At 40.5% G+C, this 22897-nt stretch overlaps 1 protein-coding gene across 2 annotated transcripts in view; it reads left to right on the forward strand.

The window, feature by feature from the left end:
- LRP5 (LDL receptor related protein 5) overlaps window positions 1-22897 on the forward strand; it is a 145068-nt gene that overhangs the window by 119171 nt on the left and 3000 nt on the right. The window contains exons 16-22 of one of the 2 annotated variants that reach the window (XM_066611128.1): window positions 4243-4452; window positions 5434-5559; window positions 8437-8673; window positions 9943-10053; window positions 12950-13195; window positions 15989-16128; window positions 21726-21823. In XM_066611128.1, the coding sequence (XP_066467225.1) occupies window positions 4243-4452; window positions 5434-5559; window positions 8437-8673; window positions 9943-10053; window positions 12950-13195; window positions 15989-16128; window positions 21726-21823 (1168 nt within the window). The remainder of the gene's footprint in view (window positions 1-4242; window positions 4453-5433; window positions 5560-8436; window positions 8674-9942; window positions 10054-12949; window positions 13196-15988; window positions 16129-21725; window positions 21824-22897) is intronic. The other variant, XM_066611129.1, reaches the window with a different exon arrangement.

Raw genomic sequence — 22897 nt, forward strand, 5'->3', positions numbered from 1 at the left:
GTGGAGAAATGATATACTTTCACTCCTTGCTATGCACAAGGGAATGATCAGAAAAAATGTATTGCTTGGTCTGATCATAGTCGGGACCCTTTTTAAAATCCTAACACAATTCTGTAATTATATTGGTTGAGAATGGGTCACATTACTTTTCATTTCCATTTGCTTTGGACATGAATGTACATATCTAGTTCAGGACACCCCAGTTGCTAAGAGCATAACAATTCAATATTTAAACATCTTTTTTTTTTTAAAAGGATACAAATGTACCCTAATATAACAATGTACTTCAATACCATACATGTGGCCCAAAAGTTGATTACTAGAAAAATCTGTAAATGGGATACTTGTACATCTAATGGTTAAAACCTTGGAAATTAATTTTTATTTCATAATAGAGGTCGTCATGGAACAAGTAAGGCTGCAAGTAGGATACATTATTGGGTGGTAGAAGTTCCATGCTCTCTCCTAAGCGAGATATTGACAAAGATTCAGCCATGAACTTGATATTGCTTGGCTGTTAATCTTGTCAAGTTATGCTACCTTATCAACATAGTCTTGTGACACCTTAAAGACTGAGAAACTAGTGTTGTATTAGCTTTTGGGAGCTGTAGTCCACTTCATCAGATACCTGAAGTGTATTAGCTGTTAAACAGCAGTTTGTGCTACAGTTACTTTGGCAGTCAGGTGTCACAGGACTCTTTAGTGTTCTTGCTGCTACAGACTAGCAAAATATTTATTCAGTGATAAGGGTAGGAGATGGAAAACAAAACCATAATGGGACAATGGATGGAAGAAAGGGTATCAGGATAAAAAGGAACTCTTAATGTTTGTTTAAATAGGCAATATGCATCACTGTGTGTGTCTTGATTTGTGCATAATCATTGCAGTGCATTCCACAGTGCTGCACTTTTATAGACACATACAGTACATTAACAATATATTTGTGCTGCCAATAGCATATGTTTCTGTGTTGTAAGTTTAGAAAATAAACTACTTAAACTGGCCCTTAAACCAATTTGTATTACATGAAATGTGTGGTATGGCCCCAGGTTTTTTTTGTGTATTTTTTTCTTTAAATTGGGGGAGGGGGAAGAGAGAAACTGCAAAATTGCTAAGGAGTAGGAGGGCCTTAGAACTGTGCCCCATAGTAATTTACATTCCCATTGAAAGTCAATGGGAACTTTTTTCCTATTTAAAAATATGAGGGACACAATTAGAATCACAGTAGAGATAAAGTACTAAGGCCTCCCTATCCCCCCCCCCACACACATCCATTTACCCAGTTGCATCAGCACACTATTTAAAGGAAGAAACAAACTAGTTTGACCCTAAAAGGTTCCACAAATCACACACACACACCAAGGAGCATATACTTTGAACTGCCTTATACTGAAATTTAATTAAATTGATTTTTATTAGCAGACTGCTCTGAACATTAACTTATCTGTGCCACTTTAGATTGTTGAATTTCTTAGATCCTAAGATGATATTGAATCATGATGTACTAAAACTTGGAGAACAGTAAATGAAGCATTCCATTAATTTTTTAGCAAAGTGACCGTGCCCAGGCTTTCTGTGAACAAGAATTCTTAGGCTATCCTTTGAAAACCTTGTTGCTGCTTGGAGCCTTACAAGAACCAAACCCTATCCAACTTTCTAGCTCTGATGCAGCCCTGCAATGGAGCATACTCCACCAGATCCTGAACTCCGTGTTGGGATGAAAGGCCCAAAACGGAGTCTCCCAAGTCTGTGCTGGCAAAATAGCCAGCACAGACTTCAGTAGCCCCATTGTGGGGCTTGGGGCTTTCCTCGGGGGAGGAGACAAAAAGTCCCCTTCCCCTGAGGAGACCTCTGGTGACTGCTGCAGGATGCAGCAGTAACCACTTTGGTACCACTGTACCTGGCTATGGCGCTGCCTCTAGGATTGGATTGCCTGAAATAACTGATTTATGATGGCTAATTCCTACTGAGGAGCCTTAAGAGTCTTTAGAAGTTAAAAAAAAAACAACAAACCAACAACTCCAACTTGGTTGGAAGCCTAGAATGTAGCTAAAACATGTAGCAACACCACAGCTACACACCCAAGAGGGCTCTGGGCTTGAGCTGCTTGAATAACTGCCCTATGTGACAAACAGTGCTTCTCAAATGAAATCACCACTACCGATTCCTGTTAGACACATCTGGTCCTTCAGTGTGCACCTGTGTTTATTTTTTGGATTCCAGCTTCCCAGGATCCCAGTCAAAGACCTCTTTTAGTACTATAGGTATACTAGACCTTTAAGGATATGGTGCTAGAAAGTGCCTGAGAAACAGCAAGAAACAGTCTGAACATTTCTACCACTCATCTGTTTTCTCTGTTTAATCTTATTTGTATGCTGTGTAGTACTCCTTTTATGGAGAAATGGGGAGGGGAATATAAATAAGATTCTCTGTATACTATAATCTTCTGAACCAACATAATAGTGACAGTAGTAGGCAGAAATGTTATGTTTTGATGCCGGGGTGAGCCCAAACAATTTTTCAGTAAATTAGCTGAATTGTTTGCTGATTAGCATTTTGTACTCTGTACCCACAATGTGTTTGTTATTGTGACCTTCCCCCCCCCCCAAAAAAATCAGAGTACAAGAAAACCATAACTTCACATTAGAAAAAAAAACAGGTTTGATAGTGTTTTCATACACATTGGTGGTTATTCACTGAAGAGCTACTGACACCTGGTGTCCATTAATATTTTCTTGTGGAAAAACATGCATTATGCATATAGTCAGGAATAGCTGAAGCATGTTTGAGCATGTTTGCGGTGTATGTGTGTGAGGGAGGAGCAGAGAGAAGTTGCACAGAACTGTGAGCTTAAGGGGGCTCCACAAGGACCACAGTTTTCCATAACATGGCACACGCTCCCACACCTAGATATAAAGTATTTCTTTGGGTGTTAAACGTAATCAAACGCCAATTAATGACATACTTAAATGAACTTAAAATTCATTGCTGCTATCGATATGAGAATTGGCTCAGCCTAATCCATGGAACTGCATCTGCTATGGCATTCTTACAACCCATACAACCCCCTCCCTCCACTGGATACATTTTTAGAGTGAACCTTTGATTTAACTGACTAATGGGGGGAAGGGGTTCTGTTAATGCCAAAAGTCCATTAAATCTGAACGCATTGAAGTTAATGGAAAGGTGCATGCACAAAATGTGTATGACTAATTTTTAGTTAAACGGAAAATATTTATGAAGTCTGTTAAATTGACTGTATTACAAGTTGATCTACACTTTTCAATCTGACAGCATTGATCATTGGTCTTGGGACCCAGTGCTGTTCAATGTTTTATAAATGACCTAGATAAAGAGGTAGAGGAAATGCTTATTAGATTTGTAGGTGGCACAAAGTTAGAGGGAGATAACGAACACACTTTGAAGACATGAAGCAAGATTCAAAATGAATCTTGGCAGCCTTGATAATTGCACCCATACCAACAAGATGAAATTCAATGTAGACAAATGCAAGGTCCTGCCTGTAGCTACAGGATGGGGGAATTCTGGCACATGTGAAAAGGTTCTTGGTGTCTTTGTGGACCACAAGCTGAACAAGAGCCAGCTGTGTGATGTTACTGCAAAAAATGCATGCTGGGCTGCATTAGCGGGGCACAGAGATCAAGATAGTTCCACTCTATTCTGCACTAGTCAGGTCTCACTTGGAATATTGCATCCAGTTTTGGGTGCCATGTTTTAAGGCAGTGATAAACTGGACAAGGTTCAGAGGAGGGCAGAAGGTGGTGATCTAGAAACCATGACTGGTACACAGAGAAAAAAACCTTTTAAATGTTATGGTAGCCTCAGAGTGGCAGTATGTATGTAAAGCAACATTTAAATGGGTTCATATGCGCAAACACTTCATAAGATTTTAGCGAAATAGTCTTACTTGTTGGATACAAATTGCTCCAACACCATTTCTGCAACCAAGTGGCTGCTGATTCCTTCCCTCTTTTGGTATCATCTGGTGTTGGTTGGACTAATTTCTTAGCTTTCGCCCTTACATCTGTCTTTTTATGTTGTTGCTCTGATTTAGATTGTGTGTGTAGGAACTTAATCACTTCTTTGATGTATATTGCTCAAGATGCTGCCTTTGCTAAGCAAACATTAAATAGTTAAAAGTAAAATGTTTTAGATTTTTTTTTAAATAGTTATTTTAAAAAACCCAAGTTCATCATCACAAAAGTAATATTTGACTTTCAGGTGCTAACCGTGTGACCCTACAAGATTCCAATATTCTGCAGCCTATGGGACTAACAGTGTTGGGAAATCATCTATACTGGATTGACCGCCAGCAGCAGATGATAGAAAGAGTTGAGAAAACCAATGGATACAAGAGGACCAGAATACAAGGTCGAATTGCTCACTTAACAGGCATTCATGCAGTGGAAGATATTGACATGGGGGAATTCTGTAAGTTTGATATAGTTTTATATATTACTATTATACGTATGTAACTCTTGTCTGCTATTGTGGCACTAATATTTTGAGCTCAGTAGATGTTATTTCCAGTAGTACATGTAGTTTTGTGAACATAACAGATTCTTGTTTGATAGTGAAGTCGGAAATATTAATAGTCTTAATAGTACTCCCCTACTATTAACCCTGGGATATTTATGTAGCTTCTTAAAAATAAGTGACAAAATTAATACCCCCCTGCTGCAGTGCCCTATCATAAACCAATCCAAACTGATAATTCACCTTCTGAAGTAGTTGAGAGAAGTGCTTCCTTCTGATGATTTGTGGTTCATATTTCCATAAAGAGCATTTTTGAGAATAGCAGACTGAAGTATCTGCTGGTATGTTCCAATGTAGATTTCGTTGTGGTAACTGCTCATCCTCACTAGTTCACATGGCAGACTGGAAGAATAGTGGGGTTTGGTTATAGTTGGCACAGTCAATATTCAGTATTGATGCAATACCATACAACATGGTATATTCCTTTTAAGAATACTAAATGAACAGCTCAGAAAGCACCCATGTAGACCTGTAGGGAAAATATGACTACAACTTTCAAATATGATTACAACTTTCTCACTGTCCTTTGCCTTGGTTACTGTGCTTTAGCTAACTATACTAATGTTGGCTCTCCTACTACAAAAAGACAACTTTGCTCAGTCCTGTAACGAAAGTGTTTTTACTTAAAAGTATGCTTTGTTTTCTTGTCTAGTCTGGTTAACTGCTACCTTTGTGTCTCTTCCCCCCATCCTCAAAAAATAATTCTGATCCATGTGGGTATAATAATGCTATAGCTATTTGAAACTATATGGGAAAATACCCTTAAAAAGAAACGTGGACTCCAACCATCTTACTTATGTACATATCTAGTGAAATATAACCATTGGCATGTTGGCATTTTCCCCTCTAAAGCAATTTCTTTTCTTCTTTACAAAGCTGCACACCCATGTTCCCGGGACAATGGTGGATGTTCACACATCTGTATAGCAAAGGGAGATGGAACTCCAAGGTGCTCATGCCCAGTTCACTTGGTACTTTTACAGAACCTCTTGACATGTGGAGGTAGGTGAACTAAGCAGAAGCTTTCTGTATGTGTCATATTAGGGTTTCATTTGTTTTCTAGGTTTCAGTAGGCATGTATATTTGCATTTCATAGGCTTCATGCAGTTGTAAGGTAGACTCCTGTAACTAACTCACATGCACAGATCCCTTGGTATTAGCAGGTACTGTTTGCAGATAAAGGAAACTCCGAAGGCCTATTTGAGTTACAAAGTATAATGTGAAAACTTTAATCCACCCTTGACTATTTCAGTAGAAGAAACACTTGCTCTTTAATATCTTAAAAGGAAATGTGTTACAAGCAGATGTTTCGTGAACAATTGTAACATTTATGCTTGTGCCACTAAGGCGCTTCTGAATCCATCTGGAGGCAAGGGAAGTGCCTCAAGGAAAAATAATGTTAAAACTTAAGTGCAGTAGTCTTTTCGGCACCTACATATCTGTGGAACAGAATAGAAAATGTGCAAGAAAAAAGTGACAGCTTTTCACTTCCCATTAATAAAGAGCATTCCTTCTGTGGTATTGTATCTTAAATATCCCTACCTCTTGAGGAGCAGAAGGTACCAACATCTGCATAAGTCTTTCCCATGTGTTGACACTGGCTTTAACTATTCGTGGTTGCCTCTGGAGCCTAACTTCTGAGCACCATACTTATGTTTAATGTAGAAGTTTTGGTTTAAGATTTTCAGTATGGAATGGGTTTGTAAGTATTTGTCCAGCATCTTGGAAGATGTTATTCTTTGGCAGATAAAAATGGGTAAGGGAAATGGAATAATCATTGTGTGGTAACTTGATGTAATACGATTAGCATTAAAAAGAGTTGATGAGTTGTAACACGAAACCAAACCCAAAGTAGTGTATTTTGGGTTTTTAAAAATCCAGTTCCTTCATAGAGTATTCATTTATGACACTGTTCTTCACTCTTCTTTTACCATTCAAGATATTTTAAAAATATTTCTAGCCATGTTTTCCAGGGAGATAAACATCTCATCTCTTAAAGAAGGAATTTTCTCCAACATTTCATCTTATTACTTTCCTTAAGTTTACTTTGGAAATATTTGTTACACTTAGCTTGCACACTTGCTGGACTATGAGCTCTCCAGGGCCTTATAAACAGTTTCTGTTTCATGACCACAACATGATCTGTGGTATTGGAGCACTCGTATCTATTTTGCACAAGAGGGAAGACAGTCTATTTGGCTCATGTGTCTCAAATTTGTAAGAGATTGCCAGTGACAGATTTTTACTTCCTATTGCCTCATTGTGTTCTTTTAAATCTAATGAATAGATGTCCTTAACCTTTTCCTAATCATTTTAGCCAAATCTTTAGTCCTGACTATAGCTGCCTGGAACTTTTCCAGGAGTTTGATAGTATGTATATCTTGCCTTTTCCCAATTTTGCTTATTTACATTATTGCCAGGAAGGTTAAATTTTAGCCCTGGGATCAACATGGAAGGCCAGGTGGGTGAGAAGAGAACTCTGCATCTGTGTTGCCTGAAAAATATTTAGTCCTGTGAGTGGCAGATCAAGCAGCTGTATTTTCCTGGAGATAACTAAAAAGTTTTGATGATACAAAAAAAACCCCTGAGATTACCATTTTGAATCAGCACCTCTGAATTGTATAAGAAACGTTAAGAAATTTTAACACAGACAATTTTTGTGTTATACAATGTTATGCTAAACATGTTATACATTTTTTTTCAAGCACTGAATATGATTTAAATTCATCCTTTTTTGTGCTAGTAAGCACAAAACTAAGAGTGAATTCATACATTCAGGTCCATAACTGAAAGACACTAAAACATGAGTTGTGGGGACAGACGGACCATAAAATCTCTGACGCAGCTCAGCCTCATGTCAGAACATTATTTTTCAGTGGTGGTATTTGACATGGATAGCCATGAGTCATCGGGGTGAGATCACAAGGCATAAGATGCATATGAGAATGGGATTTAATGTTTCTGTCTTTGGCAATTTGGTTTTTTAGTTATGTTGTTATAGATATGCTGTTTTCTTTAACTTTCCTGTTCCGGGGGGGAATAGTTCAGAATAAGGGAGCATGCTTCACAGTTTGTATACATGGCCGAAGACCTCCAGGCACTGAGTGTGTGTTTTGAAAAGAATATTAGCTTTTTAAACTTTAGGCACTCCCCAATACCCATGGAGGAAATGTGTTATGAACCCTCCACAGGAGCCACTGTCTCTGTGACTCCCCTCCCCCACACCCATTAAAGTGATTGTGAGGCTTACCATTGTGAAAATGTACTTTCTTTACTGAGCTGCTATAAGCCTACACAACCAAAGTTATCAGGAAGCAGAAGTTAATTGTGCTTCCTGTTAGCTTCAATTGTGTCTTTTGTTCAGATTGTCAAGAGCCTGTCTATATGCTTATAGTGACCCAGTAAGGCAAGTACATTTTCATAAAGGTAAGCTTTGCAATCACTTTAATAGGTGCATGAGGGGCACATCTGTGGATAATTGAAACCACAGATATGGGATCTGCGGATATGGGGCCCACCTAGATTACTAGCTAGGAATTCCATAGTGTCTGATCACATAAATACCTTGTATGAAGGTATTTGCAGATAGTGACTCTAAACATGGGGTTGAGCCTTATTTAAGCAAAGTATCCAGACCAGAACATTTAATTTTGTTTATTGTCAAACAGTGTGTTCATTTTTTGTTGGTAACATATCACTTCTTTCTAGGAACAGAGGTTTTTCTCCTTTGAAATTAGCTTGAATTTTTAGAGAATCTAGTAAAAGGATGATCGTGTCTATGAGAAATATACTTTTCCTTTTCTTATCTCTTGGGAAACTTTAAAATAAAAAAATATATTTTTTAAAATTTTTAAATAAGCTAATTTTTTTATTCTCCAGAGCCTCCAACGTGTTCTCCAGATCAGTTCACATGTGCAACTGGGGAAATAGATTGCATCCCTATGGCATGGCGATGTGATGGATTCTCTGAATGTGATGATCAGAGTGATGAGGATAGTTGTCCAGTATGTTCAGCAGCCCAGTTTCAGTGTGAGAAAGGGCAGTGCATCGATGCCCGTTTAAGATGTAATGGAGAAATTGACTGCCAGGATAAATCTGATGAAGCTGATTGCAATAGTAAGATCAATGCTCTTAATCTGTTTGCAAGGCTGATGCCATGTTTTAAGGCTGAATAAAGCCTTAAATAAAGCTAAATAAAGACACTTCTAGATGTTGCTGCAGTCCACAGTGGTAGCAGGCAACAAGTGATGCAAAAGAAAATACCTCATTGCAGAAATACTTGACAGTTGTGGTACTTTAGAGTTACAAAATTCTGTTTTTTCACCATAGTAGCTCTGCCTTTCTTGGTGTCTGGAGCTCTGTGTCTGGTGGTGCTGACTCAGTACTTTATGGAAGTCCTGTGGGAGAGTGCACAGAGGCATCAGGATAGCCCAAGACAGGCTGCTGTCTGAACCCACTCTCACATACACGCTCAATGGTGTGCTGTGGAGCAGTGTGTATCCCCTTCACTAGTGACCTCATTCTCCTCTTACACATTCCTTGAGTGCACAAGAGGATCAGGCCACCAGATGGGTGAGGGGAAGTAGTGGACTGGTTTGGGGTATGAGGAATCCCCCATTGGATTTTCACTTGCCCCAGCCCACTATCTGAGGTGGAGAGTTCAGCAAACCATGACTGGGCCAGCTGCCATGCCAGCACCCCTTGATGAGAGTCCTGGTGTTAGCTGCCTTTTATTAGAACTGCTGTAACTAATAACGCTAAATGACATAGAGGCTTGCTGAGGTGTGGAAGGATTCTATACTTTCCTTTATTGCTTGTGAGTGAGGAGGATGATTTGGATGAAAAATGTGCCTGACACTTGTCCTGTTATCCTTCTGTTCCCACCTCAGCTATTCAGTATTTGTAGACAATGACCATAGAAACTATAACCATGAATTGATTTCAGTCACTTTTTGTCCTGGCAACTTCATTAATTACGTGAACGATCTGATCAAAAGATGTCATTCAAACACTGCAAGCACAGAAAACAATTGGAGTAAAATAATGTTGCCACCAGAATCTGAAAGGGAGTTTCTCCTCCGCTAGCTCAGTCACATGGGGTGCTTGTCTGAAGTACTGTGGCTGGTTAATTAATCATTGGTTGCCCATTTCAGCTGCTATTGCTCTCTCATGCTAGCTATCCACAGTGTGAGCTATTTATGCATTGGCAGTTTTCTCCAAAGTGCCTTACAGCAGATGTTTTTAAGTTCTATGTAGATGGAGCAACTGATGATCTATCCATTTGTGCAATTTAGGGGCTTGTTTTTTTAAAACAGTTTGATAATGTAATCATTTGATTTGGACTGAGGGTAATATAGGATTGTTTTGCTGTTCTTTCCCTTGCAGTGATTTGTCTTCCAAATCAGTTTCGATGTGCCAATGGGCAGTGTATCCTCATAAAACAGCAGTGTGACTCATTTCCAGACTGCAGTGATGGTTCTGATGAACTTGCATGTGGTAAGTATTGTTTTTTGCTAACTTTTGGCTGCAAAATCTAAATATCCAGGGCTTTTCAGAACTTGGAGAACTTGCTTTTAAGAATTTGGAGGTGAAAAGAGTGTGCAGAAACTGCAGTGGCAGAACCCCCAGTGACCCTTCAAAAGCTTGAAAGTGTGGGGAATTTTTGCATCTAGTTCCTCTAAACATTGAGTACTTAAATGCAGGAAAACTTATAAGACCCCTTGTACAGAGTGGAGCCTAATTCTTTAACATGTATGTGTATGTATTAGAACTAAGATCCTTCAATAGTACTGTGCCCAGAAATCACCCTTGCTTTAAAACAAACACATACACCTTGTCTAGTCCACATTCTGTCGAAGAACTACTGTGCTATGATCAGACCTCCAACAAAATGTAGCCAAAAAGCAATTACCAAAAGATGAAATTAGTTTTGTATAAACCTTTGGTTACTGCTTAAATTGGCTTCAATTGGTAACCATGAATTACTTGAAAAGCTTTTTTTAATATAGATGCCCTGATAATAAATCTATTCTCTCAGCCCTAGGACCCATGTAAGGAGAACACTGGCAATGGCAGTATTGTGTGTGGGGGGGAGGGAGGGATATTTTTCTCCAAGACAAGGTGATCCTGCTACATGAGCACTTCACATCTTCCTCCCTTAGCTTTTATTGGGCAGAGGGTGAAAGATGTATTTAGTTTACAACTTACTTATCTGTTCTGCTGGTAATTTTGTGAGGAATGATTCACATGAAACAGAGAAGATAAGGACCAGCAGCAGGAAGAGTGGCAAAAAGAGACAAGCTGTGGGAAATGGCTCGTTATAGTCCATGCTGGAAGGGATACTTCTGGTTCACAATACAGTAGAACCTCCAAAGTTGACCACCTCTCTATATTGACCACCTCCTTAAGTTGACCTAATTTTCACAGTATGGACAGACTGCATATACACTATAGGAGACCAACCTCTCTATATTGACCACCTCCATAAGTCATATCTTGACCACTTTGACCATTGCACAGAGTAATAATTTACCTTCCGTAAGTTGCCCACTGGATGCAATACTGTGGCCCTGTGTTTTGTCTGGTTTGTCCCATCTTAGAAAAGCAAGAAGCCACGTGACAATCCCTCCCCTACGCCTGCTAGCTAGTGTGCAAAAGGGTTTTTATAGGTGGGCACACTGCACATAGCTGACAGACCTGTGACAGCTGCCCATTGTACCTGGACATGTTCCAAGTTGTGAGGGCCATGAGGTTGCTTGTGCATAGTGAAGCCACTGTCCTTCCACTTTGGTTCCCATCACCAGTGCATTGCTTTACACTTATTTTGAAGCACAACTGCTATTTTGCTGCCTTCTCCCAGTTTGGAGAGATCCTTCTGGAGCACTTCACAATCCCTTCTGGTCTTCACCACTCAGAAAAGTTTAGTGTCATCCACAAACTTGTCCACCTCCCTACTTATCCCCGTTTCCAGGTCATTTATGAAGATGTTGAAAAGCACCAGTCCCAGGACAGATCCTTGAGGCACTCCACTTTCCACCTCTCTCCACTTTTTTTGTCAATTGCCCAGTGACACCCACTCTCTGTTTCCTGGTCCTCAGCCAGTTCCCAATCCATGAGAGGACCTGTGCTCTTATTCCCTGACTGTGGAGTTTTCTCAACAGCTTTTCTTGAGGGACCATATCAAACATCTTCTGGCGTTTAGTGAATCTGAGGAGACCCAGTGGAGAGGCTAGGCAGCCTAAGTGAAAAAAAAGCATTGGGGTTTTTTTTAGCTGTTGGGGCTATGTAACATGCTACATGCTATGGGCTGGCAAGGGATAGCATTGGTCTGCCTGTCTGCTATGAAACCAAGTATTTTTTTTTAACTTACAATTTTTTTTAAGCTTATGAATTTTCAGGGGTTTTTTAAAATACTGATTGTGGGCTGTTTATTCTTTGTTTCTTGATATAGATATAGATGAAATAAATAGTAAGCATCACAAGAGGATCCATTCTCATTGGTATTTGCAATAAAACTTTTTAAAAATCCAATCTAAACAATAACTTGGCCTTGCATTTGTTGTCCTGGGAGCTAAACATGATAATATTTAAATGCCTTTTTTCCGTATGTTGACCACCTCCATATGTTGACCAATTTCCTTCAATCCCTTCGGTGGTCAACTTAAAGAGGTTCTACTGTATTGCACAGCTTTTCTCAAGAGAAGCAGTTAGAATCAGCTCCCTTAGAGTGACAACAGAAGGCTGGAAAACTTGCCTGCGAAGAAGACATGCTGGCTCCCATCCCTATAAATCCTTTTTTTCTAGTCTTTCATTTTCCCTGTTCATCTCCTCACAGTGCCCACCCTCTTCAAACTATACAAAATGTCAAAAAATGGGAGTTCTGATGGCTTGACGCCCAAATCCTAACCCACTTTCCACACTGGCATAGCTGTGCGAATGGGACATGTGCTGCATCCTTCATTTGGGGGCCACTCATGGAGGTCTCCTCAAGGAAAGGGAATGTTTGTTTCCTTACCTAGCAGCTGCTTTGCTCTTATGCTGGTGCTGGAAAGTGGGTTAGGATTTCTCCCTGAGTTGCACCCACTGTTTCATTAAACTTGGATGCACACTGAGATTTTGGATTCTCCTTTGAGTGACAGTAGTGCTGTAGAAAGGGGAACCTGACAGGAAGGCATATCACAGCAAAGACAGACTTATATTTCCATATAAGTATTTTACATAATTGTCAAAGTGTTGTAGATTGTCAGGATATGTGGTTACTTTTTACCTGGCTTTTAATTTAACGTCAAAAATAAGTAAAATATCCTTATGCTGTACCATTGCTTCTTTTTGGGAGCATTCTCCAGAGTATCTACATCAACTTAATTACTTTAATATATGTGTTTATTTACAGCAAATAATAAAGCACCCCAAGATGAATCTCAGCCCCATAGTAGCGCTATTGGGCCTGTCATTGGTATCATCCTTACCCTTTTTGTCATGGGAGGAGTGTATTTTGTTTGCCAGAGAGTAGTATGTCAGCGATATGCTGGGCCCAATGGACCTTTTCCACATGAATATGTCAGCGGTACGCCTCATGTCCCCTTAAATTTCATTGCTCCAGGTTGTTCTCAGCATGGCACTTTTACTGGTAAGGATGGTAAGGTTCTTATTATCTAATTATTAGTATTGTGTGGCATTTGTTCTTGGTTTTTTTGGTATATTGTTTCTGTGAGGACAGGACAGAATACCTGTTCTATTCAGTTTTGATACATATTAAAAACATGAAAGGAAGGGCAGCCTTTTGAAGCTGACTGCTCATGGATTTTAGAAATCCAGATTCACATTACAGCATTCTTTATACCTGGGATCAAGTTATTTTTTGTTCCCAGCTTGGGGTACATGTACCCCTAGGGGTACTTGCCAGGTTCTTTAGGGGTACTTGAAAAAGAATTGAATCGTGGTGGGAAAAGGCAGGTCTGCAGTACAATGCTTTGTGGGGCTAGCAAGGCAGGAAGGAAGGCAGCTAGCTGGCTGTAAAACCTCAGCAACTGTTTCTGGTCATCAATTTGTATATTGTCGGATAAGAATCTGTAGTTGAAAACATATAAATTTGAAATGGTAGCTATTTTAGTTACAAACAGTTTGCTAATATGAGGGATACAATTTGTGAAAATGGGCTGCCAAGGGGTACACAAGTTTAAAAAACCTTGGAAACCACTGCCCTAGATACCCTAGATAAAATGAGACTCAAATGATAAAATTTCCTTCTTTGAGATTCTTGTTCTAAGTTCCCTGAGCGCTCCAATGATGGCACAGAGCTCCATTGTATGCAAGCTGTGTTTCAGTGGCAAGTAACTCCAATGTGTGTGTGTGGGGGGGGGGGCCCTCCTATGGCTGTCTCTTTCTTAGAATGAATAGAAATCCCATGTGCACATACGAGATATCACATTTATAAGAAGTCAGTTATTAATTATTTATTAACAGTATTTGTATACCGCTTTTCAACAAAGTTCACAAAGCGGTTTACAGAGAAAAATCAAATAACTAATGGCTCCCTGTCCCAAAAGGGCTTACAATCTAAAAGATGCAAAATACCAGCATGGTTGGTATTCATTCATACCATATTCACGGTAACCAGAATAGTTACCATTCAAATGCTCAATATGATTGATTTTCCCTAATTCTGTCATTTATCTGGCTCCTCTCATATTCAGCTGAGCCTATGGTAAATAAATAAATTCTCCTTCCCTCAATTTAATACCTTCATTCCACATGTGGAGCATGTCCTGGGAATCCATATGCACTATTTCAATACAATGATTGATTCAGAGTGCAGCAGCCAAACTATTGCTTGAGAAGAGGTGTTGTGGGATTTATCACCTCAGTGTTACTTCAACTGTACTGGTTGCCAGTGTACTTCAGAACCAATTCAATGCTTTGTCCAACAACCAAGAACCTGCTGACCGTTCCTCCCTGCCCCCATTCCCATTATTCCCCCCATTCCCATTGCCTTCACCATCTGAAGTGCCATAGGCTGGAACATGATACAAAGAGCTGGAGCTACAAAATATTCAATCTACTCGTTTCAGATTTATTCCATAGTCATTTTCCAAGTGAAAATGCAAGCAAACTTCTATAGAATGGGATCATTCATTTGTGGGAAACCTTAGTTGGATCCTGCCCCGTCTGTTTTAGTCATCTTGTGGAAATATTTGGGGCTGCTTCTGGAGGACTGAATGCAGTGTCAGACCAGCTTCATAGGGACTCTTGTGCACAAGTCTTATTGAGAGCCCCCCTCATATTTGTGAGCCAGCTATCCCTCTTTGTCTGCTCAGGAGCCAGGTAGTAGACAGCAGAGTTCTCTGTGCTACAATTGCAGTGCACCTCAGAAGAGAACTGTACCCCACAGTAGCAGCTCCCCCCCCCCCGGCTGCTGTTGCTCTGTAGGTGTCCTGTCATGTACCAGAGGATGGTGTGAAGAGGCTGCTGCAACAGATGGACAGATCCTTACTGAATACACCATGTGAGTGTCCTTTCAGATATTTCTTGAAGTAGGTGAAAAATGCTGTAATCACAGCTTTCAGGGTGTGTGGAGAAACAAACCACAGATTAAAATATCGGTGTAAAATTGCAGTTGGAGAACTATAAAAACCATTTGGAAACATCAAAAATGCAAAATAAGAGTAATATTCATTCTGGCTTAGAGTGTGTTTGGCAGTAGTGCATGGGTTGCAGAGCACACTCTTCCAACAGGTCAACCAACCAACAATTGGTTGTCCTGGGCTCTGGAGTTGGAAGTGCTCATGCACCCCTCCCCCCAAACACAAACACTGGATCCGTCCCTGTTTGTTACACACTTATTTCACAAAATGCGCACATCCATGCAGAACTCCAACATAAGCTTTGGGTTTTTAGAAAAGGGGTATAGGAATCTTATAATAAGAGGACTCAGTCATTATGTTTTTGTTCTTTTCAAACTGTGAACAGGCTTCAAGACTGTCCCACTTTGCCTAGCAAAGCCCTGCCATATTGAATTTGTTTTAGATTTTAGGAGTTGTACATCCTAAGTGAATTTCCTCTTGATTGTATGTGCCTATGAGTCCTCATGAATCTGGCCCTGACACTGCATTCAATCCTCCAGAAGCAGGCCTGAATACTTCCACAGCTCTATTCTATGCAAGCAGGACATAGTAGTAGTGGTATTTGAAAAGGGGGTGTATGGGAATATTTCACAATGCTAAAATCTGGTTGGGACATTCTGTCCAGAAAGCCCTAAAGTGTTAATCGCATGGAAATCCTGTTTCATTCAAGAATGCTGCTCTCTGTCTGCATGGAGAGAAATGCTGTAAAATGTAAATTAGAACAGAAAAGGAGCCTTGTGCTAAAAGTGAGTATACAAGATCTTGGCTACCTAAATTTCTGTTCAATCTTGTCTTTTATTTCCATGTAGGCATATCTTGTGGAAAATCTATGATCAGTTCCATGAGTCTCATGGGAGGAAGTAGTGGTGCTCCTCTTTATGACCGAAACCATGTAACCGGGGCCTCCTCTAGTAGCTCATCCAGCACTAAAGCCACTTTCTATCCACAGGTAAGTTTTAAAGGCACTAGACACGCCCCACAATATGACTAAAAAGTAAACATGTGCTCCTAAGGATGACCCAGTGAAACCTGCCCTTGAACTAACTGCAGGCCAGACTAATGCCCATTAACGGTGGTAGGCAATCTCCTGTTCACTGGCACTGAGTGATACTAGAACTATTGTTTATGAAGTAGTCCCAGAATAAATGCACTTGTTAATGAATAAACAGTGTTAGATGTGTGTTAACATGTTTTTAAGATTATGGACTTCAGGAACATTTCTTTGCTTTTTTGTATTGTGTGTTGTTTTTTTCCTTGTTCAAAGCATAACCACTATGTCATTTGTAAACTTCTGATGATATTGACTTGGTGAGACACCTGATACTGTGTACTCCCACAAGCACAAAGCCAGAATGAGAAAGCAAAGAAAGATGCCCAGTTGGGAATGATAGGGAACCTGAAAAGTTAAATATTTAGTCTGTTGTTGATTCATTTTGATTAACCCCTGCTAATTGGGTAAGAGGCACTTTTTCAAGTGGGTGCTCCTCTTTTTAGCAGGGGGAGAGTAACTGGCCCACCTCACCCCAGCACTGTCTGTTCTAGTGGCTGTCTGCTGGTATTCATTTGCATCTTTTTAGATTGTGAGCCCTTTTGGGACAGGGAGCCATTTAGTTATTTGATTTTTCTCTGTAAACCGCTTTGTGAACTTTTAGTTGAAAAGCGGTATATAAATACTGTTGATTGATTGATTGATTTTGGGTTTCTGAGAATCATCCAAAATTATCTGAACTGTCAGGTTTTTGGCATCCCAGGCTTGAGATTGTTATTAACCAGGATGCGGCAGGAGGTCCTGATATCTGGGCCTGGTGTGAAGCAACCAGCAAAACAGCACAGCTGATGCAATCAACTGTGCCTGCTGCAGGTGGGAGTCACGTGACTTGGGGAGAGATGAGTACTGAGTCAAGTAGGCTATAGAGGAATGGTGCAATGCACCACTGGACAGCCAATCAGAGTGGGTCACAAGACTGTCTTGTGACTATGAGGTTGCCCTACTCTGATTGGCTGGCCCCACTATATATGGGGCAAGCACAGACTCCTGGATGTGGGTTGTTGTGGTGGAGTTTCTGTGTGCCGTGCTGCTGGTTTGTGTACTGATTTGGACTGCCTTCTCGTGACTGTGACCTGCTGTATCCCTGACTTCTGGACCGTTTGACTGACTTCTGCCTGCTCCTTTTACCAATACATGCTTCCGCAACAAACAAGCCTGTGTCTGCTTCTTTGGCTCTGTTTGGGATTGCCTGCTTCTTTTGCTATCTCCCTACACACCCGAGCCATTCTGCTCTCGGGAAAGCAAGGGCTATTCATGAACGATTCATGAATAAAAAAAATTGTCATCATACAGAAGATGAGAAGTGAGGAGAAAACTACGATGAAACTGACAGCAGATTTAATATTGACTGGCCTTATTTTACTTATACTGATTTTGTTTTGTGCTTTTAAGGTTCCTGCAATAAGGAGCCATTGCTGATACATCCCCAGTTAGTTGTGCCTGTGTCGAGGATCATCTCTGGTATCTGCGGAGCCCACAGCAAGATTAGTTGGTGGGGGAGGGGGGGAGCCTGCAGCATTGCTAAGAAGTAGGAGGTGAACTTACTGGAACCTAGTTTTCCCCACAGGCTGGCTGCTTAGCCCAAAAGTTTGCAGTTTAACAGCCTTAAGATGGAGTGTAAAAAGAGCTGCATAGACCTATTAGATTAGCCTTGTAGAGTGCTAGACATAGATTCCAGGATACACCCAGGGCTTCTGGACTAAAGATCAGTGTCTGTGTTTCAGTGTTTAGAATATACAAAATCTAGCAGGTTCTGCTTTTTTGTGGGAGCAACTCTGATATCAAACACCTCAGTGTGTATATATATATAGACTCTTCTCTCCCCCACTGACCATTAGACTAGGATAGTGATTAAAGCAAGGCCACCTCCACCCAATCCCCAGTTTGCTTCTGGGGATTTGAATCAATGCCCTATTCCTTTCACCCTTGAGCTAAGACAATGGGCAAGAAAATGCTTTATAAGAATATTTACCTCTTGGTAAACCTATTCTTCTGTTTACCAGAAGAGAACAACTGATTTTAGTACACAGTTTAGTTTTCATTAGTTTGAAGATTCACTAGCTATTTTCTGCCATTGTTTCAGAATAATACTGAATAATCATCTCTTTCTGCTTCATCTCGCGACTTTCAGACAAAGGCTCAAATCTATGTACTTTCTTGGAAGTAAGCCCTGTTGAATATAGTAGGATTTATTTCTGATTAAGCATCCACAGGATCGCATGGAGCCTTCAGGTGTTTTCTGGTATTGGACTGCAGAATGACCCTCTGCTGCTTAACTCCATAGAATTTCAGAAAAATGAACAGACTGCATTATCCCAAATGATTATTTGTTTCCATTTTGATCAGTCTACTTAGGAACAAAGAGGAGAGGAATCTTCACATGCTTGCTTGCCTTATGGTGCAAAAACCAAATCAGTTAGGATTGGGAGAGCCCAGTGGGGAGGTAGAATGACTAGTGTAGGAAAGAGGGATACTTAAAAGCAAAATGCTGCTAAGAACTAGGATTATCTTTTGGTTTTCTATTTAGAGAGTGTTATGTTTTTCTTCTTTCCTGCCTCTTCCCTTTCTCCATCCTGTAATTCCTCAAATGGGCTGCCTCTGCTAACTGGGAGGGAGGATGGGTTGGCCACTGCTGGATGCAACTTGAGGGGCCTTGATGCATGCTGTTGCTATGCTGGTTTGGCTGTAGTGCACACCAAGTTGTAGTTGCTACACATGCATACTCAATTTGAAATAAAGAGATGAGAGCAGATGGGGAGAACTTGGAGATTGATCCAAGCAATCAAAGCCAAACCCACTTAACAAGAAGATAGTGGAGTATGGTAACAATCACTGATGTTTTGCCTACTCCTCCCTAATTTTAGACATGTATAACTCATAGGTTATATTATGATATCTCAGCCTCCTAAGAAGCTGCTGTGATGTCCTGCTGCAGTGGCCCTTCTCCTGAAGCTCATTGGAATGAACCTCCTGAACCTCTTGTGGAAGAGCCACATGGCATAGAAGGCACAGCAGTTTGTGGATTCCCTGTCTTCATGTCTTGTCCAACTTAGAGAGTTGATCCTAACCAGCCTTCCTTCTGGGATTTGGTATGCAGCAACCAATGCAAGCCAAACCCAGCCAGGGCAAAGGGCAGATATGTCCATGTGGTAGTAAAACATCCAGTCAGATTCACGACATCACCAACCCAAGGTATTATAAGGTCACACACTCCTATGTTGTTTACAGATTTACCTGTTCAAGTTCTTACAGGAGGGCGTGAGTTTGCCCAGCCCACGCAGATTACTCAAGTTTTACTAGTGTGTGTCTTCAAGATTTTAGAGGCCCTTAGCTAACCTAGGAGAGGGACTTTCCGAAGGCAGCCCCTTTCTGACTGTCCTTCCCACTCTTTGGTGCTGGCAATGAAAGCTACTTTTTCCTCAGTAAATCTCATTCTGACCTGTAGGAGATTGGGGAGCATGGGAAAAAACAACCATCACTAAATATTAGGTGCTGTATCCATCTTTCTTGTACCTGCCCAACCCTCTTCTGTTCTTTGACTTCATGGAGAAAGTGGAAACCAGGTAAATGAGCCTTACCCTGTACAACCAATGCGAGTTTGATCAGCACCAACATGTGTGCATGCATATGATGTCACATTATGGAAGACTCTGGGGCCTCATTAAGCCTGGAGCCCTGTGCAGTTTCCCCCTATTTCAGACAACCTGCCTGTCTTTGCTACAGTTGTCAGCTCAGATCAGACTGAATTGTGGATTTATTTTGCTAGTTCTGCTCTTTGCTTTTGACTTGCTCAAGGCCTCAATTCAATCCCCCTATGTCAAAGCTAGTATCCACTGAGTTTCTGCTCTGCAATAGATCTTCCATCATTTCAGCTGTGCAAGACATAGTCATGCTGGTGGCCACAATTAACCTTTCTGCTGTTTAAAAGGTGAGGAAAAGCAGTGACTGAAGGCCACTCTTAAGGTAGAAGCAGCAACAAAGACAAGTAATTGGAGTCTTAAGGAAGAGCAAGAGGAAGAAAAGGAAGACACCCAAGCTCAAGAAGAATGTATTTTAAAATCACCAAATTTAAGGAAACTAGTTTTTAAAAACCTGTTTGAGGATAGAAAGGTCTTCAAGTTCTTCAAGAAGAGATTTGAAACAGCAAATAAATGATTTACCTTTCTGACAAACAAATATAGTTAAGTAACAGGGCGGGAAAAGTAAAGCACCATTTTAAAAAGGGGGGAGGAATGGCAATGAGATCATCATGCTGAACCCCCTAAAGAAATTACAACCAAAATTTTGAGATTACAACCAATTGGTATAGATGTCTTTCTGGTAAGATTGATTACAGCCTAAGTCTTATTGAACAAAATGGGCTTACTTCTGAGTAAAATAAATAACACCATTTTCAGACAACTTTACCTGTTGGAAATGATTTCAGGGAAAACTAATTTCTCTGTATTCAGATCTGTCAGCTCAATGTCTTTTCCAAGTAAACCAGTGAAAAGCATAGTTAAAGATGAAATTATTGGGCATATAAAAGAGTAAATCTTTCTAAGAGAGAATCAGCATTGGTTTCTGCAAAGGTCAATCCTATCTCACTAACCTTAAGTGTTCTTTGAGAATGTCAGCAGGAATGCGGGTAGAAAAGATCCAGTTGATTTTGTTTATGTGAACTTTCAAGGAAATTTTGACAAAGTTCCTTGCCAAAGGTTTTTGAGTAAACTTGGCAGATGGTATAAGTCTGTTTTGTGAATTTGTAACTGGTTAAAAAATAAGAAGCAGAGAGTGTAAAGTATATAGGAATAAATAGGAAATTTTCTCAATGGCGAGACGTAAGAAGTGGGGTATACCAAGGATACGTATTTGGACCTGTGCTTTTTAACTTTTTCATAAATCAACAGGAGATTGGGGGTCTCTCAGTGTGGTCACCAAGATTGCACATGACACCAAACTATTCAGCATGGTAAAAATAAAAATAGATAATGAAGAGCACTAAAAAAGATGCCCCCAAACTTCCTGAATAGGCAACCAATTGAAAAATGGGTTCAGTGTCAAAAAGTGTAAACTGATGCAGGTTCGGGCAAAACAGTCAAGTCCATCTTATGCTCTGATGAGGTCTGCATTGCTGGTGATGAATCAGGGAAGAGATCTTGGAATTGTGGTAGATAGCCCAATGCAAATATCTGGTGTGCATCTGTCTCCCTTCCTTGCCAATGTTTTGTTGGAAGTTGAAGACATGGCTTTTCTCACTGGCATTTTCTTTAATCTGGTATTCTTTTATACTTTGTTTATATCCTTCTGTTTACTTGCTGCTGCTGTTCTTTATGATCTTTTGTTTTGACTTGTTTTTAACAAGATGGTGGCACCCAGGTGGTACAGAGAACCCCTGACTAATGGTATTGTGTGCATGGGTGCTATACATAAGGTTGCAGTAGTTTCTGTAACAGTAGTGACTCCAAACACCTGTATTTGCATATTAAACCATTTCTTTTTTATTCCTGTTTCCACAGATTTTGAACCCGCCACCTTCACCAGCCACTGATCGCTCCTTGTACAACACAGAAATGTTCTATTCCTCAAACATTCCTTCGACAACAAGATCTTACAGGTATAGATCCTTTTAAAATTCTTAATGTCTAGTTCACATCAGTAAGCTGAAATGAACTTGACTAATATTTAAATACAGTAGAACCTCCAAAGTTGACCACCTCTCTATATTGACCACCTCCTTAAGTTGACCTAATTTTCGCAGTATGGACAGACACTGCATATATACTGTGGAAGACCAACCTCTCTATACTGACCACCTCCGTAAGTTGTATCTTGACCACTTCTACCATTGCACAGAATATTAATTTACCTTCCGTAAGTTGCCCACTGAATGCAATAATGTGGGCCTGTGTTTTGTCTTGTTTGTCCCATCTTAGAAAAGCAAGAAGCCACGTGACAATCCCTCACCTACGCCTGCTAGCTAGAGTGTGCAAAAGGGTTTTTATAGGTGGGCACACTGCACATAGCTGACAGACCTGCGCCAGCTGCCAATTGTACCTGGACATGTACCAAGTTGTGCGGGACATGAGTTTGCTTGTACATAGTGAAGCCACAGTCCTTTCACTTTGGTTCCCATCACCAGTGCATTGCTTTACACTTATTTTGAAGCACAACTGCTATTTTGCTGCCTTCTCCCAGTTTGGAGAGATCCTTCTGGAGCACTTCACAATCCCTTCTGGTCTTCACCACTCAGAAAAGTTTAGTGTCATCCACAAACTTGTCCACCTCCCTACTTATCCCCGTTTCCAGGTCATTTATGAAGATGTTGAAAAGCACCAGTCCCAGGACAGATCCTTGAGGCACTCCACTTTCCACCTCTCTCCACTTTTTTTGTCAATTGCCCAGTGACACCCACTCTCTGTTTCCTGGTCCTCAGCCAGTTCCCAATCCATGAGAGGACCTGTGCTTTTATTCCCTGACTGTGGAGTTTTCTCAACAGTTTTTAGTGAGGGACAGTGTCAAACACTTTCTGGCATTTAGTGAATCTGAGGAGACCCAATGGAGAGGCCAGGCAGCCTAAGTAAAAAAATGGGTTGGTTTTTTTTAGCTCTTGGGGCTATGTAACATGCTACATGCTATGTGCTGGCAAGGGATAGCATTGGTCCGCCTGTCTGCTATGAAACCAAGTATT

The sequence above is a fragment of the Tiliqua scincoides genome, chromosome 1, assembly GCF_035046505.1.
Source record: "Tiliqua scincoides isolate rTilSci1 chromosome 1, rTilSci1.hap2, whole genome shotgun sequence".
Lineage (NCBI taxonomy): Eukaryota > Metazoa > Chordata > Lepidosauria > Squamata > Scincidae > Tiliqua > Tiliqua scincoides.